This window comes from Sander lucioperca, chromosome 20 (genome assembly GCF_008315115.2).
Source record: "Sander lucioperca isolate FBNREF2018 chromosome 20, SLUC_FBN_1.2, whole genome shotgun sequence".
NCBI classification, from domain to species: Eukaryota; Metazoa; Chordata; class Actinopteri; order Perciformes; family Percidae; genus Sander; species Sander lucioperca.
The window spans coordinates 784,040-807,675 of NC_050192.1; the positions used below are offsets into that span (position 1 = coordinate 784,040).

The 23,636-nt window shown below is 40.8% G+C and overlaps 2 protein-coding genes and 1 long non-coding RNA gene across 3 annotated transcripts; 1 reads left to right on the plus strand and 2 right to left on the minus strand.

The window, feature by feature from the left end:
* Nucleotides 1-1,564: 1,564 nt before the first annotated feature.
* Nucleotides 1,565-15,269, minus strand: LOC116042082. Its single transcript, XR_004103105.1, has 3 exons — nucleotides 15,166-15,269; nucleotides 9,795-9,800; nucleotides 1,565-1,576 (listed from the first exon to the last, which is right to left on the minus strand). It is a non-coding gene; the product is annotated as an uncharacterized LOC116042082 (long non-coding RNA).
* Nucleotides 3,828-8,163, minus strand: cdnf (cerebral dopamine neurotrophic factor). Its single transcript, XM_031288204.2, has 4 exons — nucleotides 7,992-8,163; nucleotides 5,730-5,857; nucleotides 4,273-4,414; nucleotides 3,828-4,188 (listed from the first exon to the last, which is right to left on the minus strand). Exons 1-4 carry the CDS (start codon nucleotides 8,062-8,064, stop codon nucleotides 4,016-4,018), a joined length of 516 nt encoding a protein of 171 aa, XP_031144064.1. The 5' UTR covers nucleotides 8,065-8,163; the 3' UTR covers nucleotides 3,828-4,015.
* On the plus strand, nucleotides 9,293-22,122 carry hspa14 (heat shock protein 14). The gene is made up of 14 exons (XM_031288201.2): nucleotides 9,293-9,410; nucleotides 10,701-10,781; nucleotides 11,049-11,131; nucleotides 11,553-11,601; nucleotides 12,203-12,308; nucleotides 12,409-12,499; nucleotides 12,591-12,695; nucleotides 12,863-13,024; nucleotides 13,999-14,154; nucleotides 17,219-17,321; nucleotides 20,162-20,377; nucleotides 20,535-20,699; nucleotides 21,796-21,863; nucleotides 21,942-22,122. Exons 1-14 carry the CDS (start codon nucleotides 9,354-9,356, stop codon nucleotides 22,021-22,023), a joined length of 1,524 nt encoding a protein of 507 aa, XP_031144061.1. The 5' UTR covers nucleotides 9,293-9,353; the 3' UTR covers nucleotides 22,024-22,122.
* The last annotated feature ends 1,514 nt before the right edge of the window (nucleotides 22,123-23,636 follow it).

The window sequence follows — 23,636 nt, forward strand, 5'->3', positions numbered from 1 at the left end:
CAAACTGGCCAACCTGCACCACCAAACATAACAGTGTTCCAGCCAATAACCGACAAGAAGGATTTGGGGGTGGGGTTGGGGGGTTAGTGCGCGGAAGGGAGGGGGAGGGGACGGGATGAGGAGGAGGGAGGAGCGAGCTAGCCTCGTTTTGTTTGACAATACTTTGAATGTCAACAAGAAGTAACCCAACATCGCTTAGAGCACCTTTAATTTATTTTAATGATATAAAATGAAAACAAAAGGTGGAACTGCTACTCTCACTGTGAGGTTACGGGTTAGTTTATTAGTAATATATATCCTTCGCGTTCCACTTCCGGGATTGCTCCGGTGCTGCAGGAAATTCCACCGGATGCATGTATTTTCCGTTTTCTTCCGCTTTCTTTGTGTTGGAATTTTAAATTTGGTGGATTTCTGAGGACTATGGTTAACTGCTCCTCAGATCTCTGCAGGGTAAATCCAGACAGCTAGCTAGACTATCTGTCCAATCAGAGTTTTCTCTCGCACGACTATTTTGCAGCAGCTCTGTGCGAAGCTTAGCACCGCCCATGATGATTGTGATTGGTTTAAAGAAATGCCATTAAACCAGAGCACGTTTTCCTCCCATCCCAGAATGCTGCGTGGATTAGCCAGACCTTCCTTCGACGCGCTTTGGAGGAGGGTCTGGCAAAGCGAGACTAGTTTATTAGTAATGCGGAGCTCCAGGTGACACTTTGGCCTTCAGTACAGGATACAGTACAGTAGCAGAGCTTTATTACAGTATCCATGTAGTCGCCACTGAATCAGCCATTCAGATACAGGTGTAAAACCCCAAGAATTGGTCTGGCCAAGGACCAGGCCAACTGGTGCAGTTTGAAATGTTACGGGAGAGAAACAGACTGTATCCCTCTTCGTTACATCAGAGCTGATGAAAATGTTGTGTCAGGAATTGAAGAAATGGATGACACAACTAGCCTGGCTCCGCCCTCCTACGTAATTTTCATTTCCCTTCAGTACTCCATCTGGGTTTGCGGTATATTCTTGGGTTTTCTCCAGCCAAATTTTTGGCGGTCCAATCAGTGAACAGAGGGAGTGGCTGAGAACGATGACATTGAGGCCGTGCGCTGGAGTTGTAGTTCCGTAATGGCGGCAGCGAAAGATGCGAGCGAAGCCATTCGGTCCGTTGTGGCAACGCTCCTGAATATCCAGAAGTTAAAGCCTGAGCAAGAACAATCTTTGTTGAGTTGTGTTGGTGGCCATGATGTTGTGGCCCTCCTCCCCACGGGGTTCGGGAACAGTTTGATTTTCCAGCTCGCTCCGTTAGTGGTGAAGGAGTTGGCTAAGGCTAACGCTAGCGATGCTAATGCTAAATACAAGCCTTGTCGCCGTTGTCGGTCTCCCCTCTTGTTGCACATGCGCATGGCATACGTCACGACCAAATGTTAGCGATTGGTTATGGCAGATCCAGAGTGGCTCTGGGCAGATCCAATAGTTTTAAACTTCAACAGAGTACCCGCCTTCAAGGAAGTTAACACTTGTTAATGGAGAGAGGCCAGACTCTCTGTACAAATGAAATGGACCAGAGTCTGGTAGGACCAGGCTATGACACAACGTGCTTGGACTCAAACACGGCGAGGAGTGGAATAAATGACAAAAAACGCAAGCATTGTACAAAATTCATTTAAATTTATTTCACTGATTGTTAAAGGATTTTTTTTACAATCCAGTTACATGAACTCATCCTCCTGTTTATACATTTCATTGGACTTTTCTTTAGATAGCTTATTTGCTACATTTGCACTTTTTAATCTTCATCTTTGTGGGCAGTGTTGAGAATGCATTGCAGTGTGGGAGTTATTAACCCTCCTGTTGCCCTCAGGTCAAATTTGACCCATTTTTAGAAAGTTTCTATATCAGAAATTTGGGTTTCTTTCAACCAAATTGTCAAAAAATAACATGATGGTTCCATACAACCATTACTCTTCACAGGTCAAATAAATGATCAGTTCACTAATTTTATTGAATGTGGGTGTTTTATTTAATTTTATAGCATTTGAAGAAAGAAATCACAAAAGAACGTTGAAAAAAAGTGACAAAAATGTTGGAAAAAGCTTCAGAAATGCGGGGGGAAAAAAATCGACAAAAACATAAAAAATAAAAAAAATTGCTGAAAAAAAATCAACAAAATAATCGCTGATAAAAAAAAACGTCAAATAGTGACAAAAAAGCTGGAAAAAAAATGACAAAAACATTTTTTTTTAAATCGCTGAAAAAAAAACATCAAAATAATCCCTGAAAAAAAAACCGTCAAATAGTGACAAAAAAATCGGCAAAAACATCGGGAAAAGTGACAAGGGTCCAAAAAAAAAAAAAAAAAGTTTGAAAAAAATGTTTTCATTTAAAATTTTGACCCAGAAAAAACTAAAAGTTGTGTGGTCGACGGGAAGACAACACAAGGGTTAACATAGTTGCATTTGAGAGTAATATGATTCAATAGCAAATTAATGCAAACTATTTTGATCTGCTAGGCTTACTTAGTGCAATTAGAACTAAAGCAATGATAAATGACTAGAGTCATGTGAACAACTGACCTAATGTTCATATAAACAGTCATATGTAGTTTGACAAAGTTCAGTAGTCATTCAACGATTGTGCCAAAGCGATTGAGAAAAACTGTAAACTGGCTTATGTCTCATGTTTATAATTGTGTTTTTAAGTCTTTAGAATTTTTTTTTTCAATTGGTATTTTATTTCTTGTTTGCTTGTTCATTTTACTGTTACAGGTCTAATTTTAAGAATGTTATGTAAACACTTTGTGACTTTGTCTGTAAAAGGTGCAATATCAAATAGTTATTATTATTAGGGTGGACTTGTTTTTTAACTTTACACAACCTGAAGTTCCACAAAACTGCTGTTAATATTCCTAACTACTTATTGAAATGCTTTTGTCTGTTGACAACATACACTAGTTACTTCCTTGATTTCATATGATGTATATAGTAGGGCCAGGTACTAACCCTCAGGCCTGACTATAATCCAAACTATGGTCAGAAATACCCTGTATAAATTCTTGTATTTATTATTAGAGAATTTGTTTCCTTTGTAAAAAAATAAATAAAGAGGTTGTAGATTCTGCAGAGCCCAGGGAGAACCCAGGGTGTCATAGAGAAGAAAGTCACATATGCACAAAAATATAGTAAGCTATGCTTTCAAATACAGCTAACATGATTAGGAGATTAACAGAAAATTCATTTTCAAAAAGAATCTTTAAAATATTTTAATTGCTATAATACTAAAAATGTAATGTAATGTTCTGGCATGAAGATTTGCTATTTTCTCCGTTTTATATTACTGTTAATTGACAAAACACGCACATTTCAATGATGTCACATTGGCCTCTGGATACATTTAAAGGTACTGTAGGTAGGATTGTGAAGATCCAGGACATAGCCAAAAAATGTGAACATTGACAACTTCTCAGTCCCTCCCCCCTTTCTTCTAAAGCCCAAAACGGTCTCCTAAGCCCCTCCCCCAAGGGAGAATGAATGTGTGTGCATGAGCAGTGATTGACACGCAGTTAGACTTCCCCATATGGACCAAAAGTATGGTGGTGGACTGGTAGCTGGAGAGGTGCCAGTTCACCTCCTGGGCACTGCCAATGTGCTCTTGAGCAAGGCACCAAACCCCCAACTGCTCGGTGCACCTTTCCATGGGCAGCCCCCCCACTCTGACATCTCTCCATTAGTGCATGTATAGGTACTGAGCATGTGTGTGTAATTCAGGCCTGTGCGTAATGTGTGTAATAACAACAGTGAAAACATTGTAATTTCCCCTTGCGGGATTAATAAAGTATACATTATTATTATTATTCAGCTTGGAAAACACTTGTACCAGTGAACAAACAGATGTTTCCTGTGAGTGGCGGTATGGAACAGTGCAGTGTAGTGATTGCAGTGTGCATATTCTTGAAAATGGAGCAAGAGAAAAAAGTGAATTGACTTTTTTGCAGTGTGGATGAGAAAGGGGCAGGAGCTACTATTCATAGTTCCGTACTGTGAGCATGCAGCGGTGCTTTCTCCTGGATAAGGCTGACAAACTCGTGTTTCTCCAGACAGCCTCTACACTCTTCACCCCACGAGGCTAGAATGTTCCTCAGCTCCAAGACTCTCAGCTTTTTGAGCCCGTCGCTGCTCAGATCCTTCAGCTGAGGCTCTGCAACACACAGAAACAAGCTTTAAATTGTGTCCACGCACAAACCAACGGTTAGTCTTTGTGGTGTATTTGAACACACTTTACCATATCTGAGCTGACAGATCTGCGTGTCTCTGCTGCTGAGGCGCTGGCAGATCTTCTCAACGGGGACATGGGAGGCCAGAGGTCGAGACACCGATGCTGTGACGCGGGTCGCTGCGTCACTACTGGCTCCCAGGTAGTAACACTAACAGCACAGAAACATAGAAAATCAGCCCAGTATCCTAGGAACTATGTTCATATCGGTGAATTCTGCACTTCACATGGAAAGTAGTTCATTGACATTAGAGACAATTCATTTCCACCCCTGACATGAAACACTCCAATTTTACAGAGCCACAGTGGAAAGCGTGCTAGTCTTCTCCATCGCTGTCTGGTATGGTAACTCCACCTCTTCAGAGAGGAAGCAGTTGGAGAAGGTGGTGCACACCGCATCCAAAATTATAGGACATGCCATCCCATCTGTAGCCTCTATCTACGCCACGTGGACCAGCCATAAAGCACAGAAAGTGCTAGACGATCCCTCCCACCCTGCCAGGTCCCTTTTGTAACAGTACTTACCCTGCCACTATTAGGCTCCTTAATGCTCAGTAACAGTACTTACCCTGCCACTATTAGGCTCCTTAATGCTCAGTAACAGTACTTACCCTGCCACTATTAGGCTCCTTAATGCTCAGGCACCTTGCAGAGTAAACCTGTACTAAATGCACCTTATTCAAATGCACTTTATAGACTGCACAAGACATGTCATTGGAAGTTGCAATAGCACAAGGTCTTTACAGCTTTTTACTGGTTTGAATGATTGTCTATGTGATTGTCTTTTATGTACTGTATGTTCCTGTGTATGTATTGCCTTTTTTTTTTTATCTGATTGGCACCAAGACAAATTCCAATCAACTGTGTTGACATGGCAATAAAGTATTGAACTTGAACACCATTTCACCGAAGCCCAGACCGCTCACCAAAGACTTGGTCAAGAGGTCCTTACTGAAGAAGGGTCGGCTGAGGTGCGCTTTCAGATACACTTGAAAGATCTAAACCTATTCTTAACCTTAGCAAAGTGTTTGAATTGCCATACCCACAATATTTCCCAACCTTAACCATACTGATGGCCACTACAGTATGGTTACGGTTGGGAAAGATTCTGGAGTGTGCAGATATTGCAGAACAAAATGATTTAAGAAATGTCATCGAACAACACAAAAGATTGTCATGCAATATAATCTGGGCGGTTTGTAGAATATCTGTTTGGCAATATGGCTGTGTAGAGTGGTGTCTGTTTTTACTCTGTTGCAAAATCAAAAATCTCTTTCGAAAAGGAGGACACTGGAAGGGTTGTCAGTTTAAAAAAGAAAGGGTGGATTTAGAGCAATGGCTCTCCTGTGCCTTGGTGGTTCAAGACAGACGATAATGGACAAGTAGGTGTCCAATTGTAGAAATGCAAGTCTCTGCTAATATGGTTACATAACATGGCAGAAAGAGTTTGGGGTCTGTGTTCTCACCAGCCTCGCTTCCTTCCCCTGGGCGACAGTGCAGGCCTGGATCAGCTCTTCCTCCACCAGGGAAGAAGTGAGCTCACTGTGGGCTGACGTCAGACTGCCATACAGTCTGTTGAGAAAGTCCACACACACTGCACAGCAGTTCATTGTTAGTATGTATGTGTGTGTGTGTGTGTGTGTGTGTGTGTGTGTGTGTGTGTGTGTGTGTGTGTGTGTGAGAGAGAGACATTTATATTATTATAGTGTACCAATTAAGCCCATTCCTGGTACATATCTGTTATAGTAAAATGAGTTTGTGTTTTAATTTTTGTAGATGTGTATGGTGCATGTATGTGATGTGTAGATTATTCTGACTCCAATGTCATGCTCTGTGACCCACCCTCGCTCCAAATTATAAACAATAAAAATAAATATAAATGAGATCAAAATGAACGTGTTGAGTATAGCCTGGCGTCTGTTTTAATATATCCAGTAACCTACTTGAATACAGGAATTGAATTGTGTAATTGTGTGTTGTTGTACAGCTATGTGCTTATTGGCTATAGCATAAGTAGACAGGCCTGTATTGGAAGTACTGTAGTGTGCAGGACATGGGACCCAAGTGTGAAATAAATACTGTGAAATATAACTCATCCCTTTATTTACGTTTGCTGCCTTGAAATTCTCTCAAGCTATATCCTATAGGCCAGTGGTTCCCAACCTGATGATCTGAAGTAGCCCCCCAGCCCTGTTAGACGAACTCCCCTACCCAAAGTGTTCCAAATGGATTACACTATTCATTAAAGGTGCAGTAGGTAAGACTTATAAAACTAACTTTCTGTCATATCTGCTGAAACTGACCCTATGTTCCAGTAGAACTACATGAAGCAGGTCATTTAAAATAAATCCAGCTCCTCTGGCACCACCTACAGCCTGGAGTGAGATTTACAAAAATCCACCTCTCCCTGTTCAGATGCACCAATGCATACACGCATTCATTCTCCCTTGTGGGGGGAGGGGCTTAGGAGACCGTTTTGGGCTTTAGAAGAAAAGGGGGAGGGACTGAGAAGTTGTTGATGTTCAAATTTTTTGGCTAAGTCCTGGATCTTCACAGTCCTACCTACGGCACCTTTAAATAATAGTGGGTATTGTTAATTTTTTCATACAACTGAACTGTCAATATTGTTGGTTTGGTCAGCAATAATACTACTACTATTATTACTTTTAGCCAACTATTTGAACTGTTTAGTCTGTCGTTTTAGCAAATCAGCTATTTATTTCTACCATTTAGCTTATATTTTCATTACTTTTTGCTACTAGTTTAAGATTCCTGTGTTGATATATTCCTTTAATCAAATCATAATTTCTATTTTTTTTTTTTTTTTTTTTTTTTTTTTAAATTAGCTGAGGTGCTCCACAACATTCTACATGTAGTCCCCCCTGGCACACCCCTGGTTGGGAATCACTGCTATAGTCAGTGGTGAAATGTAACTAAGTACATTTACTCAAGTAATGTACTGAAGTACAAATGTTGAAGTACTTGTACTTTACTTGAGTCTTTTCTTTTCATGCCACTTTCTACTCCGCTACATTTCAGAGAGAAATATTGTACTTTTTACTCCACTACATTCATCTGTTACAGCTTTAGTTACTAGTTACTTTACACAGTCAGATTTTTGCACACTAAACACATGTAGTTTATAAAATACCATGTTTTATTATAAATTAAACTAGCCAACAATATAACAGCCTACAAGTCCAGCTGAGATGATCAGACCATTAAACACACAACTGATTGGATCATTCCCAGTTAAAATGTGAGGATTTTTCTGCATTGAGTACTTTTACTTGTATTACTTTGAGTACATTTACCTGATGATACTCACATACATTTATTTAAGTAACATTTTCAATGCAAAACTTTTACTTGTAACAGACTACTACTTTCACAGTGTGGTATTAGTACTTTTACTTAAGTAAAGGATCTGAATACTTCTTCCAACACTGGCTATAGTGATGCCATTTTAGATAAATTTCCACAACATACACATAACTCATATACTACTATATTCTCAAGTCGTTGTAAAATGATTTAACAAAAGGTTAAAAGTTTGGGGTTGTTACTACTCTTTCGTACACACAAAAGCAGATTATGGTTGGAGAACTGTGTGGCCACCCACAGGCATGCTAAGCTGACCAACCTGTTGCTGCTATCAGCACAGTGTAGTGTTGGTAACATAGGGTTAGCAACACTGTACAACTTTTCCTCACACCATGCTGTCTAACCTTCACAGTCGCCTGCCGCAGAAAAGGTAAGCCCTCTGACCAGCAGCAGAACGGCGAGGGACAACACCGACATGGCAGCGTTTGGCGTTATTATTAGCTACATGGTGTCCCAGCCCCGTATTATTTACATAGACAGTAGATTATTTACGAATCCTACTATGGCCACGCCAAGACCCGCCCTTCAATAGCATTCACACACTACTATTGGCCAGGCGTTCATGCTTACGCAGGGTAACGTAACCCAGCCAGCAGTCCTTCAGTTTTAATTTTTTTATTTGCAAACTTTACAAATATGTTATAAAGTGTTTGAACAATTCGGCATCGTACTTACAAAAAATATCAAAAAGATATTTATTTCCATCCAAAGAACATTACAACCTTACTTAATGATAAAAAAAATAAATAAAAATAAAATAAAAAGGCACTTCAATACACAAAGAGAAAAAAAGAAGGTTAAAAAAATGGAAAACAATACAAAATACAGAAAATACAATACAAAGAAATTGAATGTAGGTTATATAATCACATTTACTTGACCAAATCTTGCAGTACATCAGCTATATAAATACTTTTCTTATTATTAATAATTTGGATAGACTCAAAAAAAATCCGAAATTCAATTCTGAAGTGAGTAAAAGCTGGCCGAGATTTTAGAAAATTTCGCTTTATGGATATGAAATTTCCCTTGTAGAATTAATTATTAATAAAGTATTGTTTTGCCAGCAGTCTTTCAGTCGAGCTCCTGCAGCACAGAGACTGACGTCATCACGTCTGAAACTTTAATTAACAGGTACAAAAACTACGATATTTACAGATCATACCAAGAGTAAATTAAGATTATCCTCCACCAGCTATAATATTAAAATGCAACTCAGACATTAAGTGCAAACGGACTAACAAACAAAATAAATACTGTAGGCCTAACACACAGGAGCCATCTTTCTGCATAACCAATCCTTTTGACACCTCAAGAACATTAACCTGTAAATACTCCTGTGTTAAGTAAGGTTCATGCAGGCATTTTACTTGTAATAGAGTCAATTTTACATTGTGGTATTAGTTTCGCCTATATAAAAGGTCAGAACTTTCTATTTAGAAAATGTGTTTCTGGGTTTAAAATTCGTATTTAAAAAATAAAATAAATAAAAAATAAAAATAAAAAACGATATCATGATTTTATTTATACATTTTGCATTGTGTTATTGTAGCATATGTTATCAAATAATCACGTTGTTCCGAGTTCCGTAGGTTCATAGATACCTTTATTCTGAAAACCTTCTACCGGAAGTTGTTCCTGGGAGCGGAACACGAGTAGGCGAGCCGCATGCGCGTGGGGCAGCCCTTCCATTGAGAACTTTCAGCATGGCTGCCATTGGAGTTCACTTCGGATATACTTGCGCTTGTGCTGCGATATTTAAGGTGAGTTACGCTCCGTTTTATTCACCGGCCTTTTCTTACGGTGTTCTTTTTCTCCTGGTTCACAAGATAGTGGCGGAACTAATCTCAGCTCCAAAACCCCACTGACATAACGCTAGTTGTTGATATGCTAATAAACTAACGTTACATATGAGATGAATGAAGTTCTTTCATATATGATAGTTCTAAATTCTAACAGTTTTTTTTACAGTCTATGGTTCTAACGATAGGCTATAGATATCCATAGCTTACTTTTAGTGTTTTTCTAACAGTTCTGGAGCTCTGTTGTGCTTTAGACTAGCATGGACAACATAACGTTGTTTGGAACCCCAGATGCTGAAGCACCTCAGCTTACCCTCCCCTAAGGGTGAGCCTCAGCCCAGCCACCATGCACTTCAAGGCAGCCTGGAACCGGGATCCCATTCTTCTGGTGGGGTCAGCCCTATGTTGCCACATTTCTAAGAATTTTTTTTCACTGAAAATTAGGCCCTATGTTCCCACAGCACTATGTTCCCTCATTTCTAAGATTTTAGGGTTAAATTCCATCTGTAGTTACATTACATTATTACATTACATGTCATTTAGCTGACGCTTTTATCCAAAGCGACTTACAATTGCCATGTCAGATGTTGCACTCCTCTGGAGCAACTAGGGGTTAAGTGTCTTGCTCAGGGACACATTGGTTGATGTATCACAGTGGGAATCGGACCCTGATCTCCCACACCAAAGACGTGTCATATCGACTGCGCCATCACCACCCCAGTAGTAGTCCATTGCTACTGGATAATAGGTTGGGTGTAATTGGCTACCTAATTGGGAGAAGGGGGGATCAAATCTGATACAAATTTATGAAAAAGGAAATGTGGAAACATAGGGCCTAATTCTGGAAAAAAAATCTTAGAAATGTGGGAACATAGGGCTGTTGGAACATAGGCACGCTCCCCTTCTGGTCGTCCGTAACTTAGGGCTCGACTGGTAATTAGATACCTTTGTCTTTAGGCATATTAGCGGGGGCCCTCTTGGAAGACCCAGGACTAGGTGGAGATATCATAGGTGCATCTCACAGTCAAAGCTGGTTAATGTTGCCTGTGAAAGGTAAGTTAGGGGTCCCCTGCTGGAGCTGCTGCCCCTGTCACCCAACGGATGGATTAACTAATCATCAACTAATTGATTCATTGTTTTCAACCCTAATAAGTGTATTGGTATATTGCCAAGCTGTACTTGCAGGAACAGAAAATGGTTCGGATACACTTTTGGCAACTGAAATGATTTGTGTGTGTGTGTGTGTCTTAGGATGGGCGGGCTGACGTGGTGGCTAATGATGCAGGAGACAGAGTGACTCCAGCTGTTGTGGGCTACAGAGACACTGAGCAGGTACAACATATACTTCACATCTCTTCACCTCAGTTATCATACCTTTTTTTTTTTTTTTTATAGTTTTTAGGTAATCAAAGTTTTGTGCTCTTTTTAGACCTTGTCTGATTTTTATATTGTTGTGTATTGCGTGGAACGTTGTCGAATTCCACCACTTAACACATCGTTTGTCTTCCGTTAAACCAAATGATTCCATTATTGATGGTTGTGTGATTCGGCTGTAAAGCCTGTCTTCTCATTGCTTGATTTGATCTCTGTCTTATGCAGATTGTAGGTATCGCAGCAAAGCAAGGACGGGTCCGCAACGCTGCCAATACGGTTGTTAAAGTGAAACAAGTGCTGGGCAGAAGGTGACATACTTTTATACTGTCTTGTTTGCAAATCTTAAAGCTACTGGTGACACAGTCATCATAATAGCTCAACTTACTTGTTAAATATTCCAATCTAAATATGTCAGCAGGCAGAACTATTGTGTTGAATATTATTATCCCACTGAAGCTGGAGCTCTTCATCTGTCTGGAAAAGCCTTTATGTAACACGTGTTATTAGTTCAGCAAATGCACTGTGGTTACCAACAATGAAGCCATGGTGTCTCATTAAATGTCATTTCTGAGACCATTTGTGCTTTCACGGAATAATTAGTAGCCTGACTTTTGACTTTAATGCTTGAGGAGGCAGTTATTCGTGATCTAAAGGACCTGGCATATATTACTAAAAGAGTTGCCCAGAGTGACTAATAGATTTTCTCTTCCTCTGTCTCTGAATGCACAGCTTTGACGATCCAGAGACACAAGCTCACAAAACAGAGACCAAGTGTCAGGTGAGTTTGTTGACTGATCCACTCTGTGTCTTGTCTTGTTAGCACGACATCGTCTGCATTGATCAGAATCAGAATCCGTTTTTATTGGCCAAGTATACTTACATACAGAAGGAATTTGACTTTGCTAGGTGTGAACTCTCTATCCATTCGACAAATAGACGCGTAGTAGTAGACATTCAGTAGACAACTAGTAATATAGACACATACTGTACAATAGAGACAACAATGTACATATAGGCACATATCAACATAATATACAAAAATACAAATATACAAATGAGACATAATATCAAGACAAGTACACATGGAGTGGGATGTAAAGTGCAAAAAGTAATAGTGCAAAGTAGTGTGCAAGATGCATATTGGAATGAGAAGTGTGTAGAGAAGTGGGTGAGTGGCCAAAGTGGGGAGTGATGGCAGTGTGAAAGCATGCTTTACAACATAGATCTGTTTCCTGCGTTCACATTGATTTCTCTGATGCTGTTCGTCTTCAGTCAGAAGCAATGCTGGCGTGTCGGTTTCGTCTCGTAGTCGTAGTTCTGAAAACACTCGCTGTTGAGCCCACGACGACTGACTGACTGACCGACTGTACTGTGTTCAGGTGGTCAACAGACAAGGGAAGCCTTATTATGAGATTACAGCAGGAGAACACCCACGATATATCGCTCCAGAGGATGTTGCAAAACTCATCTTCCACAAAATGAAAGGTAGTTTGTGACACACACACACACACACACATACACACACAAACATACAGATACATGCTTCGTAGAACAGTAGGTTAATGGATCATTCCCATTTTCACAGAAACGGCTCAGTCGGCTCTTGGCTCTGATGTCACCGAGGCGGTCATCACCGTCCCTTTTGAGTTTGCACAGGCTCAGAAGCGTGCTTTGAGGTAGGCCACATTACTACCCCACTACAACTGTAATGTCTTGTTGTCAGATCTCGAAACCTTTTAAACAAAAAAGGCCGTTTGCCTTGTGCAGGGAGGCAGCTGAAGCTGCAGGGTTCCATGTCCTGAGGCTGATCCATGAGCCTGCCGCTGCTCTGTTGGCCTATAACATCGGACAGGACTGTCCTTCTGGAAAGAGGTACGCTGCTGCTGAAAAGGAAGAGCGCTGTGTTCCCAGCACGTGTTGCATGTTATTAGAGTTGACCTGTTTTTTGCTTAATTGACTCATTAAGACATAAAAGTGTATCCGTTCTATGCAATTTTTTTTTCTTTTCCCCCTCACATTGACCTGTACTGTGTTGACAGCCATGTCCTGGTGTATAAGCTGGGAGGGACGTCCCTGAGTGTGACCGCGCTGCAGGTCAACGGAGGAATGTTCCGGGTTCTCAACACCCACACTGACCACAGCATCGGCGGAGAGAGATTTACCCAGGCGTTGGCCCAGCACCTCGCCGCCGAGTTCAAACGGTAGCTACTGGGTTTTCTGCCGTTCGCTCAAAAATGACAGATGGACATCGCAGAACAGTGAACTTTGTACTGCGACTTGTCCTCTGCAAAGGCATAAGTATACTCAGTTGTTTAAGTACAGCTGGGTAATACCAATGCAGTTTAATACAACAGTCCTGTAGGTTCTAAGGCCTCCTACACACTGGCTGAGTGGCGTGAGCGTGGCGTGAGCGTGGCATTTCTGTTGCGTGTCAGCTGCGTGGCGTTTTCTATGTCTTCGCACACGAGAAAGGTGTCTGACGCGGCGCTGCTGCTGCTAGCCTCGTCTGTACACATGGATGTTTCCCATCAATAAAATGAAATAATAGCATGTTCTTCAACTTTATTTTGTCAATATTTTTGTGTTTGCACATATTTCGATATATATATTTTTATATTTCAATTCCCTTTCCTGAGATAATAAAGTCCATGTTATTGTTTTATTAGAATCCAACTGAAATACAATTTTTAAAAAGAAATTTATATCTGCATTCATGTCAAAACCTAGAGACTTTCAAACATCAGCATGTCATTTATTAAATGTATTTGTGTCAAAATAACATACAAACATCTTTTCCTATTCTATGTTGCCTGGAGACGCTTCCAACACGCTTGCGTGCCGTGTGAAAAATAGGCGTCGGTCCTATTTCTAGCATGCAAGCGTTTTTGGTGCGACTCGAGCGTGTCACGCATGCATTGTGCAAGCTTTAACCTGTTACCTTGGGAGCCGAAATAAAAACGGACACGCCACGCAGCTGACACGCTCACGCCACGCAGCCAATGTGAAGGAGGCCTAATGTTTGTGTTGAAACTATTTTGGAGAGGTGCTGAGGTGCTGTGATCTAAAATCTTGTATCCGGATTAACAAACACACATCTGCACCTATACAATGTGTAACATAGCTTGTTTATATTTGACAGCCATCCTCATGTCATTTGTCTGTGTTTGCTGCGCAGCACCTTTAAGCATGACGTGAGCACCAACGCTCGGGCGATGATGAAGCTGATGAACGGAGCCGACATGGCCAAACACTCTCTGTCCTCGCTGGAGTCAGCCAACTGCTTCGTTGACTCGCTGCACGAGGGAATGGACTTTGACTGCAATATCTCCAGGTACGCTTTTCCTAGATTTAACACCACTTCACTACGCAGATGACTATTATATTCCAGCTTTACGTAGGCATTAGTGCACGTATAGAACCAATAGATAATCTAGATACATATGAGCTGTAAAGATGCAACACAATACCTAATGGTGTGTGCGCGCACCAAATGTGAAGCGAAGCGTTTTGCGTGGCACGATTACATATAAAGTCAACGCGAATAGACGCCATATTTCGCATATTCAGTCAGACGCTGTGTCGCGAAAGCCTATCAGGGTTGAGATTCTCCTGCATAGCATAGCCCACAGGTCATTTTATGTCATTTCAACATTCGTGTACTCACGTTGAATTATATAGCTAGAGTACCCGAGTTGTAGCCTGACAAGCCAGACCCACATCCAGATGTTGGGTCTGGGAACTCACCATTGGCAGGGCTCAATCCGAGGGGCGGGATAAACGGTTGGCTTTCAAATTCCCTTTTCACGCAGTAGGATAGCTCCACAACCAACGAGAGCAACGCTAGTTGATAGATTAAACGTATCCGGTTGGCAAAACTCCGAACACATCTTCCTTTTTTCAGAATGACTTCAGTGCCGTTCTTTGTTCTTTTCTCAAAGAAAAGCTGAACTCCAAGTCTTCCAGAGTCGTGGCCAAAGCCGATTCCAAAGACAGCTGTTCGCCAGCAGCAGCAGCCATCTTCTTTGTTTTCAAGTAGCAGGGAATTCACGCGGAACCGTCGCAACTCTGCCGTCATTATGTTAAGCCCGCCCACCGACTCTATACACGATGTGATTGGCCTGACTAGAGTTTGGTTTATCCAGCTCGCAAGCCAACGGAGAGTTGCTAGACTGACCCTGGCTGCAAATTACATTTGCTGCTGCTAGGGTGTGTCTAGATTTCTAGGCTACCCGAGTTGGTTACACGCAAAAACAATTGAGACAAAGCCAGTAAAGTGATCTCGACTGGTCCTGGCTAACGCCGCCATGCTAACCCTGCTTACTGCTAGCTAACGTTACCGGACGACCACGGCTGTTTACAGCGTGTAGCGTGTTCAGCGGCCGTAGCCGACAACAGTGAGTTATTTTAAGCCAAAAGAGGGGGGGGGCTGTAGATCTGGAAGAGAGGACCGTGAGTTTGCAGTGTGTTGTAGCGATTGTTGCCGTAATTCTAAGCCAATAAAGTGTGTTCACTCGGGTGGAGAGGACGGCAAGGTAGCGTTATTTTTTTTAGCGGTTCCTACCGTAATTCTAAACCGGAAAAAAGTGTGTCTGTCAGTTGGTTACAGAGCTCCGCGTGAGCACGGGCTTCTATGACTGTCAATATAGCCAGCATCTAACGTTAGCTACTCCGCTGTGCTGTGGAGTAATGTCTGGCTATGTGAGACAAGCGTCTAGCAACATTGTTGTGGATGCTGCGGTCTCAGCCTGGCAACCAACGTGAACTTGGAGTCTAGAGAGGAGGGGGCGGGGGAGACGACTCTCTCCAGTATTTTGAATTTGTACTGCAGTAACTATTTTAAACACTAGCTGTCAGTATTAAATATTGCACCTTGAAATTATTATTAGGGCTGTCAAAATAACGCGTTAATTTCGATTAATTAATCTGAGAAAAAATAACGCGTTAAAAAAAATAACGCAGATTAATCCATTCCAGCCATTCTAGCCACCATTCGACTGTAAAATGAAGGAGGGAGACGAGAATGTGCTGCCTGGATCATTAACTGGAACATTTACTTGTAAAAATCTTCTTCCTGCCAACCCTGGCTACCGAAATCTGGTGCCACTGATATGTCTGCTCTTCTCTCTGGTGCTCTGAAGACGATACAGGCAACACAAACACCGCTGCATGTGACATTAGTTAACACTATACTAGACAGCAGCTAACGTTAGCCTACCGCTAGCTAGTTAACACTATACTCAACAGCAGCTAACGTTAGCCTACCGCTAGCTAGTTAACACTATACTCAACAGCAGCTAACGTTAGCCTACCGCTAGCTAGTTAACACTATACTCGACAGCAGCTAACGTTAGCCTACCGCTAGCTAGTTAACACTATACTCGACAGCAGCTAACGTTAGCCTACTGCTAGCTAGTTAACACTATACTCGACAGCAGCTAACGTTAGCCTACCACTAGCTAGTTAACACTATACTCGACAGCAGCTAACGTTAGCCTACCGCTAGCTAGTTAACACTATACTCGACAGCCATAGACATATATAGAGTAGACTCTATATATGTCTGTCGACAGCCGCAGCCTACCACTAGCTAGTAGCTGGATTAAAAGTGGTTAAAATACTGACAGCTAACGCTAAACGGTGTAAAGTTTGACTGTGTTTCAGCCGTCGGAAAAACAACACAGACGGTGCGTTCAATGAAATTGGTAAACAACAGCCTCGTGGTGCATTTGAAGTTATTGTAAATGTCCCTTTCCCACCTGGTGGTTGTTTTTGTCGTTCAACAGCAATTTACCAGTGAAATAAGTTATTGTTATTCTTATACATTATTATTAAATCATTTAATTTTGACATTTGTCATATGGCCTTAGCAATAAACAAGCCGTTCTTTAATGTCATCAACTGTTGTTTAGTACCCTTTGTTTTCTTTTCTTTTTTTACTTTCTTAAAAAGTATCGGTTCAGGCACCGTTAATTATGTATGCGATTAATTTTGATTAATTAATTACAGAGTATGTAATTAATTAGATTAATTTTTTTAATCGATTGACAGCCCTAATTATTATTATTATTTTTTTATTCTTCAAAGGACAAAACAGAGACAAGATTGAAAGCACAAACAGTCCGCTTAAAACAAACAGTTGCAAATAACCAAAACACATGCACTACTGTAAACAGAGGCACCATGGACTACTGCAACTGAATTAATGTGCCAGAAACACACAATGATTTGTTTAAAACTGCATAACATGGATTGAAATGTTTTGCCTTAAGGAGCAGATTTAGTGTCAGCATTTATTGTCAGTATATTGATATGCAGAAATATTTTTTGTATGCTAATGGAATTTGTGGTTAAGTAGTTGTTACCGACATGACAGCCTCAGTGTGGTGTTTTTTCAGAGCTCGATTTGAGCTGCTCTGCTCCGCACTCTTCAACAAGAGCATCCAGCCCATCAGACCCCTGCTGGAGAAGGCGGGACTCTCCACCAGCGACATTAACCAGGTATTTTGTGTGTGTGTGTGTGTGTGTGTGTGTGTGTGTGTGTGTGTGTGTGTGTGTGTGTGTTTGGGGGATGTTTTTACAGCCATATGTGCTTTCTATGATGACAGCCGCACCGGGGCATGGTGACCAGATGTCCCCGTTTTTGGTGGCCTGTGTTAATAACACATAGCATTGCTATTTTTTTTAATTTTTTATATATACTTTTATTGCAATTCCTTCACTTGATAATAGTCCATTACCGTACAAAGCAATACCATTATCATATCCTTGCAAAAAAAAATATATATATATATATGTACATATGTATGTAGTCCACCCAGTGCTGATAATAATAATAATAATAATAATAAAAACAACCCTCATAGTGAATTAAATAAATAAAAAGTAAGGAAATATATCTATGTATAAGCATATACACATACATCTGCACCCCTATACACATCTAATCATACATCTATACATATATACGTATACACATACAATATATGCATACACTCCCAAACTTTCACCTAAGAAATATAGGAGTTGATTTGTGTATATAAGAAATAAAAAAACATTGCTGTTTGGAGTAAAAAAAAAACCAACCTTGAGTAACAGAGTTGACATCTTCGCGTCGTTTTTTTTTATATGGTCTATGTGATCACACCACAGACAAACACGTGAGAACACTTCACTGTCCTGTTGAATTGTAGGAATTCTGCTTTGTGCTGCTCTGCAGGGTTTGGTAAAATTGTAGGCCTGCTTTAGAGCAGCTTTAACACACATCTTTGTCTTTCCATTTTCTTTAGTACTGCATCCAATATTAGGGCTACATATGGTTTTACGTGAGTCATTTTTTTAATAAATTGTAAGTTTTTAGGCTAATGCCTACTAAGGTTCAATCATTTAATCTGAAAAAAAAAAAAATAGTTAGGCTAGTACCCAATTTTACCAGTATGTCTACATGCAACAAGTTAACAATGGTCAAATTACATTGAACTGGATTGTCTCCCTGTTTTCTTTAATAGTTAAGAACATCGGATAGGCCTATTTTGATGATATTTATTAATAATAATAATAATAATAATAATACATTTTATTTATATAGTGCTTTACATGGTACTCAAATATACTTTACAGTAAAAACAGCACATATAGCACATGAAAAACAGATTAGCAATAAAACCAACACATAAAACAAGCATATAAAAAGCAATTAAAAACAAAATCACATATTTGGCGGCAAACTCAAATTCCCCCCCCCCCGGTTTTCATTTGAGAAATGGTCACCTTATTATATAGGCTACTGTCCGTGCATGCGCTTAAACCCTCTGAGACCGAGCTTGTCATATACGATAACAAAATGTGCAGTTTATTGATGATTTAATAACATCGGTAAGCGCTGGCTCCGTACCGTCTTCTTACTGAAAGCTAACGGCTGTGGCTTTCCGACGCTGTCCCGTCCCCAGGGAGATCGTAGCCCGTACAAAATACTTTCTATCCAGCGACTTGGGTATAATAAATCCACACTCCGATCAAGTATTGATAGTTTTGTTGTCCATATTTCATCCATTATCGACCATCCATTAAGGTTTACTGTGGTTAGCTTTAGCCACTTTCCGACCGGAGGGATTTTTGCAGTTCCTAGAACATAAAATTTCTAGAACCTTTTTTTTCGCGTGTTCCGACTGGACCAATTTGGGGATTTTTAAGTCCCTCTGGCAGCAGTTCCTGTAACTCTTTCAGCTCCTACTTCAGGGCAGGCTCTTTTCTCTGTTCCCTTTTCAGCATATGAACCTAGGTCAACGAGGGTCGGGTTTCTGGTACAGACAGACCAACAACGGGACAATTTTCACCATCTTATTCATCACTAATTTCACTTCTGACAACGTTTTAGGCGAGAAATGAACTGTTTAGATTTCGAATATAGGCAGTCTTGCGAAAACTGATGCCGAATTGACAATTTGCTTCAAAGTTTTCAGAGTTGAGAAGCTCCATGAAGTGAGGCGACAGCCAGCAGGCCCCTGCCCCGGCTTCTAGCTCGTCGCTGGGCCAGTCATGCTCAGAGACCCCGCTGTCAGCTGGAGGTCTCTCAGACCGCTCTCGTAAATAAGAGGCTTTTATTTCACCGTTGACGGATCGTTTGTTTAAATATCACAACACATGTCCATCATAACATAACGGGAACCTGTGGTTAACTGTCTTTTCGGAGTTAAACTCCACAAGCGTGTCCTGCGGCTGGCCGGCCGTTACGCACGCACGCACGCACGCACGCACGCACGCACACGCACGTCCACAGCGCAGCAGGCAGAGGTGGAGGAGAGAGAGAGAGAGATACGTTTCTCTTCGGGATAATTGTTGGTAAATTATGACAAATATGCTATATACATTAGATTTAGTATTTAGTTCATACTTTTTTTTGGTGTATTTGTTTTCTGATTTTAACACTATAAAGACCGTTGCTGTCCTTACATCACTCCCTTACCCCTCCTATAGTCCCTATGGCCACTTGGCCAGTGAGAATGCAAACGGAAAAAACAGTTTTGGGGGAGAGTAGTTAGTAGATCTGTTTAGAAGTGGACTTTTCCTAGAACTACGTTCCTGTAACTATTTGGGCGGAAAACGGCTTTTGTTGCTAAAAACAAACAAACAAACAAACAAACAAGCGTATTACCATTCCCCTGAGAGTCTAACCAACTCGGAGGCTTGATTACGTCCGTGTGAGGCGGGTTAACGCGTATACTTTACTTCCCATCAAATACAGTCAGAAAACGCACAGGTGACTGACCCAAATACTCTCTGGCTCATTGTACACATCATTGTATAAATGCAACGTCGTTCACGTGATGGGTGTATTTTAGGTGGTCCTCTGCGGCGGCTCGGCAAGGATCCCTCGCCTCCAGCAGATGATCCGCGAGATGTTTCTCGACGTGGAGCTCCTCAGCTCGGCGCCTCCTGATGAGGTCATTGCCGTGGGAGCAGCGCTGGAAGCAGGCCTGCTGGTTGGCAAAGATGGTCTCGCCCCCGAGGAAGAGTCCGTCACAGTGGATGTATCTGCCACTGACATACTAGTGAAGGTACGCTGGTCAATTAAAACCACACCATACGATAGGGAATATCAATCTGTTTTGCATGTACTTCAGTGATTAGTGGATCTTACTCTATCTAACCGATGTAACACATCCATTCTAATCTTTTCCCGTCTGGCTTGGTGGGGGGGTGTGAACGTTGCAGGAGGTGAATGAGTCCGGAGCGGAGGTGTTCACCGTTCTCCTCCCATCCGGCACGCCCCTCCCTGCCCGCAGACATCACGTCCTGAGTGGAGGGGGGGAACTCTCCTCGTTCTGTCTGGAGATTTACCAGAGATCCCTCACGGAGCAGCCAGAAAAGCTAGCTAAGGTATAGAAAGTCACAGACACGGATCAAATGTCCGACCACGTACACATCGTAATTTCTACGGAGTGCCGAGTACCACCTTCAAGTTCTCTGGTTGCCTCCCGGGTTTATGTCAACTGTGCAAGGCTTTGCAAAAAATATGGTAACACTTTACTTGAAGGTATCTACATAAGAGTGACATGACACTGTCATGACACATGAACTCTAACCCTAACTTGTCATGACAAAAACCAAATGAGACTTATTAAAAGAAGCGTTATGTCAGAAACGTTTATGACTTGTTTATAATGTTTATGACACGTTCATCACAGTGTCATGTCACTCTTATGTAGATACCTTCTAGTAAAGTGTAACCAAAAATAAGTAGTCAGCCAGCTGAAAAAAGTAGCCAGCGAGGGCCAGGGGCCCCTGGAGAAACATTTTGCCTGTGAAAGCCCACACTTGGTGGCCTTTGGCACATTGTAATGCCAATATTCCATCATATAGAAGATTCTTGTGTGTTTTTAGCCCGCAGTCTGAAAGTGGCTATTAATATTTCAAACCACAGCTATTCCTGACTGATCAGAACGTTTGTGATTTTAAGAATCAGCAGAGCTTATTTACAAACCCCAATTCCAGTGAAGTTGGGACGTTGTGTAAAACGTAAATTAAAAACAGAATACAATGATTTGCAAATCCTTTTCCACCTATGTTCAATTGAATACACTACAAAGACAATATATTTAATGTTCAAACTGATAAACTTTATTGTTCACTCCTTTTGAATTTGATGCCATTCTTGCTTGATTGAATTCAACCTACAAAGCTTCCCCAATTAGTGTCCTCAGTTCCCAAACACTTATTGAGTGAAAAGGTGATGTAACACAGTGGTAAACATGCCTCAGTCCCAGCTTTTTTGGAACGTGTTGCAGCCATAAAATTCAAAATGAGTGAATATTTTGCAAAAAAACCCCAATTAAAGTCGATCAGTTTGTCCCAACTTCACTGGAATTGGGGTTTGTAAAAAAAACAAAACAAGAACAAATGTAAAAATGAGCATTCATCCATTATTATTAATAACTCAATGAACCATGTGTCTGCTTGTGTGTATAATGTATAGATTGTCTTAAGAAACCTGCAGCCCAGAGAGGAGAACCACGACATCGATACTGTGGTGACCATGAAAAGGTATATATCCCCGTCCAGGATCAGAGCGTGGGTCACTTGATGTGATTGTTTTTATATCATTGTTTGTGTATGTTGCAGGGACGGCTCCGTTCACGTGTCCTGTGTAGAGCAGAACAGTGGAAGGCCAGAGGTCGTCACTATAGCAGCTGCCGCATCGTGAAGCCGCTGGTCTGGCGTCTAAACCACACGCCAGCACACACTGTCAGTGCAATGTTCCGTTTTGTTTCACTTCACAATAAACATAATCAAACCCAAACTATATTGCTCAGATTTATTACCTTCTGGATTTCTATGAAATTGTGGAATAATGCAGAATTGACAGTTGAACTGTTCCAGTAGCTGCAGCTGGCATTATGCGCACATAGCACACGCACACCTCAAACATAACAAACTAACATAAAATCTCAATCCATTGTAAACAACCAGTAACTCTTTCACTGAGCATCATGTGTGATGAGTTTGATCAGTCATGATTAGAGCATTATATTAGGCATATTTCAAACGATCGGTATCGGCATTTATAATGGCAGATAAATTAATATTTAAAAAATAAAATATAAACTGATGAAACCCCCTTCAACCATGTTATGAGTGTTGGCGTTGCATAGTTAGTCCACCAGAGGACTCTCTACAACGTCCCTGTATTTTTTAAATTTTTTTTTTTAATTTATTTATTTTATAACTTTATTTCAAAAAAGTAGTTTACAGAAGTTCAGTCATTGCAATATGTAAACAAGTAAAATGCAAAAAAATATATATACAAATATAATATAAAAACTAAATAGAAGGAAATAAAGATACAAAGGGGACAGACTTTCAAAAATCATTAATGTAGACAGCAGGAGCACTTAAAGAGATTAGAGTAGACATCAGATATTAATATAGCTTTCTTATTGGATACCAACTTAAGAGACTCAAAGTACATGTCAAATTCAACCTGGAATCTTTCATAGACTGTTAATATTAATGGACAGAGCACGTGTGACGTCACCCATTGGTTTGTGGAGATCTGCTATGAGTCGTCGAGTTTGCGCTGGACCATACTGGTTACGGGCGCAGCCATCCTGGTTGGAATGTGACGATTTTAGACGAGAGGGAGGAGCCACGTTACATTACACACTTTCACTGGCAATCACATCATAGCCACGCCCTAAAACACCCCCTGCTTTATCAACGAGACCATAATTCAAAAAAATAAACATTGTTTTGTGTTGCAGAAGACTTAAAACTAGCGAATGAGACCATAAACTCATAATGAAAATGTTTACTGAGGTAATAAATCAAGTGAGAAGTGGGTCACTTTCTCATAGACTTCTACAGAAACAGACCTCCTTTTGCAACCGCACGTGTCTCCCCCTGGTGGAATTCAGATAGAAAGCAGGTTTAAGGAGTCTCCCCCTGCTGGAATTCAGATAGAAAGCAGGTTTAAGGCACTTCCACATTTGCAGCACTTCGCTGAACCGGATGCTTTGTTCATTAATATTTACAATCTATGGTCCCTGTTGGCAACACTCTTTGAGTTTTTTTTGTTGTTATTGTTTTTGTTCAAAGGATTTTAAGTTTCATATCTTAAGTTTGTAGTTTTATACATTTTATTTATCAGAACTTTAATATATTTTGATGTTCCTCTGTTCTGTTGTTATTGTTTATTTTTAAACTGCATTATCACATTATTTTGGTGAGGACTCATAAATAACTACAAACCACTAATGTTAGGGAAATTTGTTTATGTTTTGTTACGTGTTTCTGGATTTTTTTTTTTTAAATATATAT